The following is a 12,980-nucleotide window of genomic DNA, read 5'->3' as shown; positions in this document are numbered from 1 at the left end:
GACTTGCACTTTACTGGCTGCTCCTGTCTTCAGGCCTCGCTCACAGGCGCATCATGTCATAGAGATCAGGGTGAAGCCCAGATGTTTCCTGCTGCCCTGCCAAACTTCATTGTCAGTCTGCCAGGCTTCACAGCAGCTTGATATGATCTGACTCCATGAACCTAACGCAGGAGGCGGTTCCCCGTGTGGCCGGTGCTTTATACACATCAGTGACGCCGAGGCATGTCAGGCCTGTCTGATGCTGATGCTGGATGTCATTTATTTCCTTTTCTGTTTACCTCTGCCCACAAAACTAACTTGCTCTTCTTTTAAATGACCTGACATTTTGCCTTAGAGTGAAATGTGCTCTATTTTTGTCCCATTTGTGTTAAAAATAATATTTTCAAAGTCCTTATGTAACCCAGAATGAATTTAACACATAATGAATGGACTTGTAACAATCTAAGGTCAATTTTTGATCTAAACAGCTTTTCTTCAAGTATTTTCTGTGGTTTTGTCAGTGAAGGGAATGACTCATGATGTAAGGCATTTGTCATGTTTTCCTTGGAATTTATCAGAATAATTTTTGTCAGACCTTGATACTTAAACTAATCCCTCTTGGGTGACAAAAATAACAAATCATCAGGGCTGCACTATCTGAATTTAGCCCTCCTGAGTGTGTAAAACAGCCCTGACACTAGAGTAGTACCTGTTGCTGCGGCAAGCCAGAGGGATAATGAAGGGATGAAGAATGCGTGCGTGTGCAGCATCACGTTCCCCCTCCTTTGATTCCAAGGCCTGGCCTATTCACAACCACCTGGTCAAGGCGTGTTAATAAAGACACATGATGTTGTTGGGTGCAATCAAAGCCCCCTTCAGCTCATTTCCTGAGTTCGCCGGGCTTTCTATCTCTTGTCAACAGAATCACAATGAAACTTTCCCCTCCTGGATCCCCGAATATCAAAGACTGTGACGTTTCCTCTGCCTCGCAAAAAGTGATTTGATGACGTTTGCATTTGCCTTAACTGTCGATTCTACTTCTTCAATTACCTTATCTGTTTGAATACTTCCTGTGACCAACCAGACAACAAGGACTCCACACAGCCTGTCACCTAGAATTATAAAGAGAAAAATAAATAAATAAATTTAATTAATTAATTTCTTAAATTAGGTAAGATTGAATAAAGTTAATCTTTAAAGAGATGCAGTGAAATAAAAGAGATGAAATGTAAAATAAATAAAAGAACGGAAATGCAGTTACACTATATGTTTTAAATTATCTCACGTTCAACAAAAGAGTTAAAAGTAACAAAGAGAAACCAATGGATCAAAATCACTGGAGAACAGGAAAGTGTTAATTTAGTTTTGAGAGTGTCTAGAGTTGGAGTTTGTTTAAAATCATCATGACACTATTTTTATCTGCTGTGCATAGCATTATAGCTGTAAGCGGATTTGTCCTGATTCAGGATGTAGCCTACTGTGTTTATATTCTTTAAAAAGATCCTAAAGATATTTAAAAACACTGAAATAGTCCACCCTACTGAAATACTATCGTGGTGATGATTTGTGTTTTTGTCTTTAAGTCCGAAATCAAGTCGAGCAAATACAATAATCCATCTTGTGTGTATTTAATTGATGGAAATGAAACATTTGCAGCCGTCTACTTTGTCTAAACACCAGTAGACTGAGTCTAAGGGGCCAAAGTCATGGTGAATTGATTAAATCTGAGTGTGTAGCTGTGATAACCATTATTATCGTCATATATGATTGGATATAGCGCAAGCTGTGAATAGCAACAGTCCATGAATCGAACCCTGGGGGACCCCATATGCCTCTGCTCTGCTCAGATATCTGTAATGGTAACAACAGCACTGTACATCACGTTTTATTCAATAGATTTTGTTAGGGTAATTTTTATTAGACATCGTCATTACATAATGAACTATTCTTTCTCCCTGTATTTGTTCCTCGTCAACCCAACTAGTGGAGCAACTGTGACCACTGTTATGAAGAGAAAACCTTCTCTATCTGTAAAGTGCCTTGAGATCAATTCTGAACCGGTGGTATATAAATAAATTGATCTGACTTGTGTCAGATGAAGGAATGTGTGGTAAAAAGTTCTGTCTGAATGCATCCATGTTTTATTTTAGCCGCACATCAACCGCCTATATCATCTTAGATGTGATGGCATTAAATTGCCTCGTTTAATTAATAAGAGACAATAAGCAAAACATGTGGTGGAGACACAAGTTAGTGAGTAAAGGAATAAATTAGTTTTTCAAGAACTATTGTGGTTTTCATTGTCGCAGCACATCATGTGAAATTGGAAGACAGAATTATTTCAGTAAAATAAAGGCATAATACATATGTCAAAACATATTTTAAAAAAATTCTTGATTAATTTACCATCAAATTCAAATGAACATGGTGTCTAATCAATACTCCAGTAACATTTCTATCATTAACCCCTTTTTTCTTTTCTTTTTTGCATAATGTAAGATGTTTCTATTTTGAATGGGGCAGGTGTTTATGGGCTCAGCTCTATCCTGTCCTATCCTTGTGCACACTGACGCCTGTCACCAAGTGGCATATGTTGCTGTTTGTTCTGCATTGAAAGAATTGGAGCTAATTAAAGAGACGGAGTCCTGCCACAGGAAACGTACGTAAGCAGACCATTCACTGCTCTGATTAGTTAGTTGTTCAAACAAGGCTCAGGATCAGGTGAAAAAGTGCTCTGTGAAGACCTTGAATTTTCTGGAAATTCAAATAACACTGGGCAGAAGTGAAAAAGCTGCAAGAACATCCGACAGAAGCAGAACCACTGAGTCAGTTTTTATATATTTATATAGTTTCATGTTATAGTTAGTCTCACGGTACCAAACATTGGCCACATGTATTGACACTAGGGCTGTTCGATTAATCGATTTAAAATCGTAATCGCGATTATTTGGAATCGTAAAAATCGTTTTTTTGAAATCGTAAAAATCGACCAGTGAGGATTTCGTTGCCAAAAAAACCAACGGCCCTTTTCCACAGTTACAGCTCTCACGTTTTTAGATAGATAGATAGATAGATAGATAGATAGATAGATAGATAGATAGATAGATAGGTTTTCTGACAAACTGAGTTTTTGTACATGTGCGCATGCCAATGCACCTTTGAGCATCATCTATGTTTATGTGTATGTTTGTCTACTTTTATCTTACTAAACAATGTATTCCCTTTATTTAAAACATGTACAGTATTATGACTAACCTATGTGGTGTGTTTTCTGTCATTTGTCCATGTGTTTAGATGTGCAACTGTAAAATTACCAAGTTGAAAATATTTTAACTCTTAACTATTCAATCACAGCAACAAGTGTGAATGCAATTACTTATTTCAGCCCTGACAGATGGCGTCTACTGAGGTGTTTTTGATGAACAAACTTAATCTCTATCAAAGGCACTGACATCTCACCACCTTGTGAGAGCGCAGTTAGAGTGCACATTATTTACTGTAGTATTTTGGTGTAGTGTATCTTCCATGTGCCATGTAACATGTCGCGCAGTTTAAACACATTGTAATACTCATGTTGGGCTGTTTCTTAGTGCCATGGGTGAGATTAGCTGGAGAGATCTCTCACAGCTTGATGCTCAGACACTGTGAGTAAATCCCTCTGATTGAAGTGAACAGAACTAGGCCAGAGTGGCCACGGCGCACGTCTCGCACGCTTGGACACATCTGTAACACAGCAGCATCCCCTCTTCACAAACCTCCAAAGAGCGATCGAGAAGTAAGAGGTTATGCGATGTTGTTTATTCCTGACAGGTTTCCTGTGAGCATTAAAGACAGTTTGACTGACAGATAATCAACAGCCTTTTGATGGCTGGCTTTCGTAAAAGTAGGTCATGTTTCATCTGAAGCTGCAGGAGATTGATAATAGTGTAACTATTTATTTGAGTTCAGATTATTTCACTGCGCACACACATTTACAGAAATATTCACACAGCATTTTCATCTTGTGCCTTTTCCAACATGTTTTCATTGAGTACCTGCCACACACTTTGTGTAATTTCGGTGAATATTGTAGATCAAGTATTAAGGCTGGAAATTACCTACGTTTTCTACCCCGAAAATGTTTATTAATGACTGACTGTTACCTCATCCTTGAAGCTCATTATCCATAGATCACTATATCTACAGCTAGGTCACCAAGAGAGCGGACCACAATGAGCTGTCTTATTCATGGTGCACTCTCTGACCCTTGTCAGAGTACTCCTTACTGTCAAAGCACGTGTCAATTACCCTCTGAGTGGCAGAGACAGAATGAGCAACATCACGTTCTTCGGCAGAGTCAGAGTAGACTATTTAAACTAGATCGTTAAAATTATAAAATTAAAAGGATGAGGTAATGAAAAAATACAACATTACAGTAAAGTCATGATCACTGCCAAAAAAACATCAGATGGATAAAAACAATGCATGATTTGTAAACTGGATGCAGCATGAAATCTAATGAGCCTCAGAATATGACGTTAAATGAAGGAGATCTGATCCAGGAGCTGTCAAGAAACGAAAAGATTAAAGACATGGCCGGAGCAACAGCATAAAAGTGATGCTGTGAAAATGTATTATAAGTAGATTTGGATGTGCTTGATCCTACTCTGTAGGAGCCCACATCAGTGTCTGGGCTTCATGAAAGGAACAGTTCATTACTGAATACTGAACAAAGACATGGTCGTACCATTCTCTAGGCTTTGTCCTTTTCCTGCTTTTTCTTTTCTCTGAATAAAGAAGAAAGCCTCAATACCTATTCCAGGATAAAGAAATCAAGCTTTTTCTGTGTATTAGTCATAGAGTTAACATGTCTATAAGGTCCACAATGTGCTTTGTTTTGCTTGAGGCAGCAGCAGCCTGGTTAACTACTTGTGACGTTCACTGACGTGTGCTGGGTAAAAGGACGGCTACGGAAAAACACCAGATTTGTTTTTCCCTGTCCAAGCTTTTTATAGCCATAAATAACAACAAAAAAACCCCTAAATTTTAAAAAAGTATTTTAAAATAGCCTGGAACAGACAATATGGAATAGCTACTTTATGTTTTATTACATGTCAGAATAAAAGCATGCTGTTGTTATTGTTTTTTTTTGTTTTTTGTTTCATTTTAAATAAATCAAACAAATAATGTGTAGCAGAGAGGCTTATAGGCTGCAGCTATGATGCTCTCAAGCTGGTAGGTACCTCGAGCTGCCCATCCATCAAAACCATTATATAACTGTGAGCTTTACTGTCATAGACGCTGTTCTCAGTGCTGCCAAAGAAAGAGATGATTAGCTAAAGTTAAACTAGAAAGAGCAAAAACTTTCTTCAGAGATAAAGCAGCTAAAGCCAGATGTTTCATTTACTTTTATAAAAAAGATTTCATCATTAGTTAGCAATTTTGAACTATTTTGATTTTCTTTTTAAAAAACGTGAGTATTATTGTTACTCTGTTCTCGCCTGTCATCAATTTCTTAAATGGTTTTATGCTTCTTTTATTTGTTAAGGATTTTCTGCTCTATTACAGTAGCAACCAAACAATTAAAATGTTATCATTATCATTTAAAATAGAATATAGATAATATAATATATAACATACAAAAATGTGTAGTTTCCCAAAGTGGAGGTAACTTCAGCTTGCTTGATTTATCTTGTAAATGATCAAATGTAACAATTTCAATTTACAATTGTAAAGAAAATAGAAGTGAAATATCACATTCTAACTTCACTAACAAAATATGTTTGTCATTTTAGTTTGAGGTAAAAAACAACAACAAACAAAAAAAAAAAAACCCAACAACAACAACGATTAATCAAAGTTGTTGATTCAATTGTTTTCTTGTTTTTTATTGCTGCCAAATCATTTTTATTTTGACCCAATGAAGCTGTTTCTGCTGTAATTTCTATTTAAATGGCATTCACTGCTGACTTTTTCTGCAGCCCAGCCTGGGTAGGAAATATAATTCATTTGCTGTTGATTTACTAAATGTGCCACTGCTACCAGCTCTGAGGATAAAAGGAAACAATGGGGGTGAACTGTGTTTTGTTGCTCAGGCAATATACAGTATACAGTATTTGTTTGTGCATCAGAGCAGAAATGGTTGCTTTATATAGGTGGAGATAATAAGGAGCTTAAGCTAACAGCCAGGTAAACATGGTCACTGATCTGATCTTGACGGGGGTGCGTGGAGGGGGGGTCCAGTCGCTGTAAACTTTATGAGCAATACACAGTGATACATGTGGTCACTAGGCAGGAGAACACAGATTCCTCAGTCAATATCAATGCTGCCAGATGCGCTTTAATGGACCACACAGAGCACCAGAACAGGCAGGCGCCTTTACAATTAGTGTTGCATTGGCCCTTTAAGTCAATCTCTTTTTCTTTACCACACTAAAACATGGCCGGATAATTAAAGCTTGACCTTCCTACTGCTCTGCCTAACGCAATATGTGAGAACAGATCTGGGTTCAGTTCCTGAGAGGAGGAAGTTCCCTTCACTGCTTCCTCGGTTGTGTAAAGCATCTGTCCATGTCACGAGTGACACAGGCCAAGACCACCTGATACAAACAGCATGTGCATCAGCCACATGTATTGTAGACTATCACTGCATTCGAGCTGTGCGGAGCTAAAGGTAATGGCTAACACACAAAGACATCTCACCTTTCCCTTATTGTGAGGTGACTACAGATTAGAGAACAGTGGTGTTATCGGTCTAAAGTAATGAGGTCTCTAAGGTTCAACGCTCTCTCACCTTGATTCTGCTTTGCAGAGGCCTCTGATGCCTTTTCCATTGATTGTCCTGATCTTATTAAAAGGCTCATGGTGTTAAAGAAAGGAAAACACGCAGATTATTTCTGTTGTGCACGAGAGCCCAGAGGTGCTTACAGTGCAGAGGGATGGATTTTAGAAAGGGGGGCATGTTTGGATCACTGTACAATGAAGGCGAGTGGGCTATGTCTGAATCCTCTTAAACCTTGACCTAAGGTGTCAACAAACAAGAAGAATTAAGTGCTTGTACCAACATGAGGAGGTCTGAGTCCAAGGTGAACTCTCGGGTCTACATGCAACATCCAAACTCAGCTCAATTTATACCAATATCAATACACAGTTCACATAAGTTTCACAAGTTTTATCGATAAAATGTTTGCAGATAGAAAAATAATTCTCCCTCATATCTTTTACTGAGAAATGCTGTACTTAGGATTTTCTCACACATATTAAAGTGTTTTATGATATTGATATTTTAATCATTTTGTTTAATTCTCAGTAAAATCAGACTTTGTGATTGATCTCATTGACGTTGTTTCGGGCCCTCGAGGTGAAAAAAAAAAAGATACAATTTTCCCTAATGACGTGAGCGCTGCTGCTCTTTTTCCATTTGCTGCTGTGGGGGAGATTATTGCCCCCCTCCTTTGTCTCACTGTGGTTAAATAGCAAAGCGCGCAGCTCCCCGGGGGTAGACAGCCAACTTTGCATAGCGGAAATTATTCAAATAAACCACCTGCAAGAGCTGCATAAAAAAGGCAAAAAACCAGAGCAGCACTTTAACATGTACTCGAACAAAATCGAGGGACCACGAAGAGGGAGATCGTTTGACTCCATGAACATTGGCTTCGAAGAAAAACTGCTCAACAATGAGGTAAGAATTTTACTAATAATTGGAAATAAAAGGAAAAATAAGTTGTGATTATTTTTTAGGAAACATCCTCAACAGCCCTATGTCTTCTCTTGTTCTTAATGCTTTGTCCTGCAAGTGATCAGAGAGTTGCATTTAAACCCCGGAGGTGCACATGGTTTAATTGTGAGTGATATTTCAAGACCACTTTTTTTTTTGACAGTGGTTGAGCGTCTCGGTCCGGTCTTCTAATGAATAAGCCTTCACTTTGTCGTCAGCGCAGATTAATTTAAGCCGTTTTGTTGTTAGTGTAATTTAGATACGTCAACGAGTTAAGAGGGTTAAAGTTGGATATCTCCAAATTTCATGTCAGGAAACAATCATTGTTGCTCAATCTGAACACCCTCCAGTGATTTCCATAGGAGAGGACAGAAGAGATAAAAGATAAACCGATCAACCTGTGGAGTCCGTGAAGCCTCCAAGCCTCCATTGAGACAAGCTCCTCTGAGGACAAAGTAGACATTTAGAGCGACAGACTCTATAGATCCATCACAAGGCTACATAAATACATGTTTAGGGCTTTTGTGGTGAGGACATGCAAACAAATGCTGACTACACACTTGAAAAATAAAAGTGCAACAAATAGGCAACTACGAAATCTGATTGATTGATTAAATGCTGTGAAATAGCTACACAACTTTTAATCCAAAACACATGGGAAGCTGCAAGAAAGTGGGAAACAAAATCTACTCGATCACATTTTGCAGCCTAAAAGCTGCGCACTGCAGTGATTAACTCCGTCTAATGTCTGCTAAGATCTCGACATACAGGCAGCTAATAATAGGCTTCCCTGCTGTCTAAATGAGATTGCAGTAAGGCGATTCCTTGAGACAGAGACAAGTTCATCTTCGTTAAACCGAGACGCAAAGAGTTGACCCCGGCGAACGTCCTGATCCAGTCTCCATGCACTAATGCTTTCAGGGATACTACCGACAAGGACCCACCGAAAGCTGGTCTTCCGCGCGGTTTACACAATGCTGGAGGGGCGAAATGTGGTAGGAAGTAACTGAGATGCATTTGAGTGATGCTTTAGCTACTCCCACTCCGCCGGTCACTTCTACTCATTAGACTGTGTAGATTTTACGTTTTTAAAGCAAAACTGCAGCCTGGTGGAGTTGCGCATGGCAGGAATCAGATGAATGCTACAACTGCAGTGAAGTAGAAGACGTTGCAGTCGGTGAAAAGCTTAGTTTGTCTGCGCTGTTTGCGTGTTATAGTCCAACCTCTAGCTATAGTCTGATGTAATTTTCCCCTGGCGTGTGCAGCGCGCACATGACAGCGTCAACGTGAGAGCGCTGTCCAACGTGCTGAAATAAGACATGCGGGCTGGTGGTCACTAATCTCAACCCTGTGTCTGCATATCCGCTGCATTACTTTGTTTGTCTGCATGTTTATAAGGAAACAGCCCATCATGGTGACTTCATTACTCCAACAGGCTGCCACGGCTGGATCTTTTCTGTGACTCTTTCCCCTTCTGCTCACTACTTGTTGGGGGCGATGCATGTTCATAGAGGCTGTGATACATCTTCATAAGATTTTTGCATGGCTAGAAGTGTGCATTCACGTAATTACATGTCCTAAGTCATGCTTCAGTTGAGGGGGAAATGCATTGTGTGAGCTCAATCAAATTAAACAAATCGCTCATGTTTAAAGCCTAACATTGCAGTTTTAAAAAATGTTTGCATTTTCGATGTTGAAGGGTTATTGGAACTTTGCAGCAGAGATGTGTTTTCCAACTGGTGCCACATTTCTAAAATGAGTTTAATTTTTTTAATTAATTAATTTAGGGTCTGATATCAAAACCGGATTCTTGATAAACTTCCTCTGGTGAAATAAAAATAATCACATGATTCAAGGAAGTTGATGAAAGTTGGTTATCTCATTTTTGCCATCAGAGGGGAGCTACTGTTGGTTGTTGTTTGATTGATGTGCTATTACACAAATTAAAGTGCATCTATATCTTTAATTACTATTTTCAGATAAACAAATCAACCTTCACAAAAATTGAGGAAAACACTGAAAAGAAGAATACATCAGAGAAAGGAAGAGCGACAATCATCTTCTCTCTCAAGAATGAAGTGGGAGGACTTGTAAAGGCACTCAAACTCTTCCAAGTATGCACGCATGCAATGCTTACATCATCTTTCTATTATGTTGAGATGTGAAGTTCATTTACAGATGATGACAAAAAATATTCTCATTGTTTCTTGCAGGAAAACCATGTCAACCTTGTGCACATAGAGTCCAGAAAATCCAAAAGACGCAACTCTGAATTTGAGATATTCGTGGACTGCGACAGCAACCACGAACAACTGAATGAAATCATCCAGCTGCTTCGGAAGCACGTGAACGTGGTGGACATGGAGCCTCCAGATAACTCCTGTCTACAGGAGGAAGGTAGGAAATGAACAAAATGCTGAAAATATACTGAATCTGAATAAACCTGATTAACAGAAAGTAACTATTTTTTCTTCTACTTTTTCCTCTTCTCCTCCTGTCAGAAATGTACAATGTTCCTTGGTTCCCAAAGAAAATTTCAGACTTGGACAAGTGTGCCAACCGCGTCCTGATGTACGGCTCTGACTTGGATGCTGACCATCCGGTATGTACAGGTGCAAATAAAACTGTAGCTATTGAATGCAGAATCGTTTAATATGATGCACTCACATTTAATTTTATGTTCTCTCTATCAGGGTTTCAAGGACAATGTCTACCGGAAAAGGAGAAAGTACTTTGCAGATCTTGCTATGGCCTACAAGCAGTACGTTTTTTTGTACATTTGAATGATTCTTTTGGTAATGTGTGAAGTTTTTATGTGATAATGAGAGAAATGTGTTGTCTTGTTCTAGCGGGGATCCTGTCCCTCGTATTGAGTTCACAGAGGAGGAAGTGAAGACCTGGGGTGTTGTGTACAGGGAGCTCAACAAGTTGTACCCCACACACGCTTGTCGCGAGTACTTGAAGAACCTGCCTCTGCTGTCCAAATACTGTGAATGTCGGGAGGACAACATCCCTCAGCTGGAAGATGTCTCACGCTTCCTCAGGGGTAGGTTGTAATATCTTAAATGAAACACGCCTCTTGTTTTAAATGCAAAAATGGAAACTAATTTTCTTTGTAGATGTAAAAACTCACATAAATGTTTCGAACATCTTATCTTCTCAGAACGTACTGGATTTACCATAAGGCCTGTGGCGGGTTATCTGTCCCCACGTGACTTCCTTGCTGGCTTGGCCTTCCGTGTTTTCCACTGTACCCAGTATGTGCGGCACAGTTCTGACCCCTTATACACTCCAGAGCCGTGAGTAATACAGAGTACTACATGTAGCCTATACTGTATATGAAACTGGAATTAATGCTCAAGCGCTCATATCAGGCCATTGGATCTAATATTCTGTGGTCTCTTATCTTAGGGACACATGCCATGAGCTGCTGGGTCATGTCCCGCTGCTGGCAGAGCCCAGCTTCGCCCAGTTCTCTCAGGAGATTGGTCTCGCTTCACTCGGGGCTTCTGACGATTCAGTTCAGAAACTGGCCACAGTGAGTGACACTTGCTCAGGCAAACTTCATCAAATCAAATCCAGTAAATCCAGAATAAGTGGAAATGACTGCTAGTGTTTAATCTGTTTCTCTGTTACAGTGCTATTTCTTCACGGTGGAGTTTGGCCTATGCAAACAAGAAGGGCAGCTCCGAGCATACGGAGCAGGACTGCTGTCATCTATCAGCGAGCTCAAGGTAAATATGTTTGAACAGTGCGTGTGACATCCTCTCTTTCTCTGTTGTGTTAAATCTATGGGGAAGACAACTGCGTCATTGCTCTTATAGAATATTAATATTCAGATTTGTGATATTACCCAGCTGTGAACCTGTGATTACATAAAATATAAACGTTTTCTCTTACAGCATGCTCTCTCTGGTAATGCAAGGATAATGCCTTTTGACCCCAAAGTTACATCCAAACAAGAATGCATCATCACAACATTTCAGGATGTCTACTTTGTGTCCGACAGCTTTGAGGAGGCCAAAGTAAAGATGAGGTGAGCGCAACATGTCTAACATGTCTATAATGATACCGGCTTGCACAGATCTATAAAAATTACTCTGTGATTAAATATCTAATATACGTTATTTAGTAATTATACTATGCTCATTTTAGGGAGTTTGCCAAGACCATCAAGCGTCCCTTCACAGTCCGATACAACCCTTACACCCAGAGTGTGGATGTGCTAAAAGACACTCCCAGCATCAACAGCGTCGTGGAGGAGCTTCGACACGAGCTTGACATTGTCGGTGACGCCCTCAACCGGCTGAACAAGCAGCTGGGTGTCTGACCGCCCACGCTGCAGTTGAAGTCAACCACCTTACAGTCCATCAACGCTTGCTGTGTCACCCCCAGCACTGCTATAGAGATACTGCTTGTGTGTTGCCCCTCGTCAGTACAATGAATGTGTGCACTGCTTTTTGGCCAATGCTCTGTTGTCCCCACTGCATGGTGTACACGGCATATACAGTTTACAGAGATGCATTAGGTCGTTTAAACACTGATATACATTGCACAAACCCAAAGAGCTGCTTTACCTGAGACACTGTTTTGCTTCAGTTGTACTTGGCTGAATTGGTTTCTGTATTGCAAACAGTTAATGTGCTTTCATGGTGAGTTTGTATCCTTTTAAAACCATCCCCTGCTGTTACAAACACAAATATGGTTTCCTTCCTCCTATTGTCAACTCTGCTGTTGTACATGACTATGTGAATTTTTTTTTGTAATATTTCATTCTTCTTTGCATTTAATCTTCTCACTTCAGTAATGTGTATAAAATGTACCTTGTTTGTATTCTTTTGGTGTATGTATCATTCTCCTTTTATGTGCTGTTGAGGGAAATTATGAAAGTGAAACCCGGTGTTGTCAGAATATTATGACACTATGACAGATTTGGCCCATGCACCCTGACCTATTTTATTTTACAGTGATGATTTTGAATATGTCCTCCTGAGGTGAATATACCTATAATACTCCTTAAAATCAAAACATTATTTTTCTACTGTAAAGAAATATAGATATTATTAGTAGACTATGTATCAAACTATTGAAAAAAATAAACAAAAATGTTCATTGTGTCTTCACAGCATGGCAGTGGTTTATTACCTGTTGTTGTACAGTATCACTTTGTGGCGTCATCATGGTGGTAATTTGGAGGCTGGATGCTCAGACTGATCCTGTTTATGATACCAGAGATGGAAAATTATATTAGCAAAAACCTTGAAAACAATGATAATAATAATGTTAAGATTGGCCCCCTTGATTT

General features: G+C 39.4%; 1 protein-coding gene across 3 annotated transcripts; it reads left to right on the top strand.

Annotated features, from left to right (window-relative positions):
• Window positions 1–7,409: 7,409 nt before the first annotated feature.
• On the top strand, window positions 7,410–12,792 carry tph1a (tryptophan hydroxylase 1 (tryptophan 5-monooxygenase) a). Of its 3 annotated transcripts, none has more exons than XM_085778924.1 (11): window positions 7,410–7,639; window positions 9,655–9,789; window positions 9,889–10,072; window positions 10,177–10,277; window positions 10,369–10,436; window positions 10,525–10,721; window positions 10,839–10,974; window positions 11,087–11,213; window positions 11,314–11,409; window positions 11,578–11,711; window positions 11,831–12,792. In XM_085778924.1, exons 1-11 carry the CDS (start codon window positions 7,550–7,552, stop codon window positions 12,003–12,005), a joined length of 1,443 nt encoding a protein of 480 aa, XP_085635050.1. In that variant the 5' UTR covers window positions 7,410–7,549; the 3' UTR covers window positions 12,006–12,792. The 3 variants fall into 3 exon arrangements, with proteins under 3 accessions (XP_085635050.1, XP_085635052.1, XP_085635051.1); XM_085778925.1 differs by lacking the exon at window positions 7,410–7,639 and adding an exon at window positions 8,448–8,670; XM_085778926.1 differs by lacking the exon at window positions 9,655–9,789 and having other exon boundaries at window positions 7,460–7,639.
• The last annotated feature ends 188 nt before the right edge of the window (window positions 12,793–12,980 follow it).

Source organism: Trachurus japonicus, chromosome 6, assembly GCF_045865225.1.
Source record: "Trachurus japonicus isolate A0001 chromosome 6, Traja_1.0".
NCBI lineage: Eukaryota > Metazoa > Chordata > Actinopteri > Carangiformes > Carangidae > Trachurus > Trachurus japonicus.
This window is presented reverse-complemented; position numbering and strand designations above follow the sequence as displayed.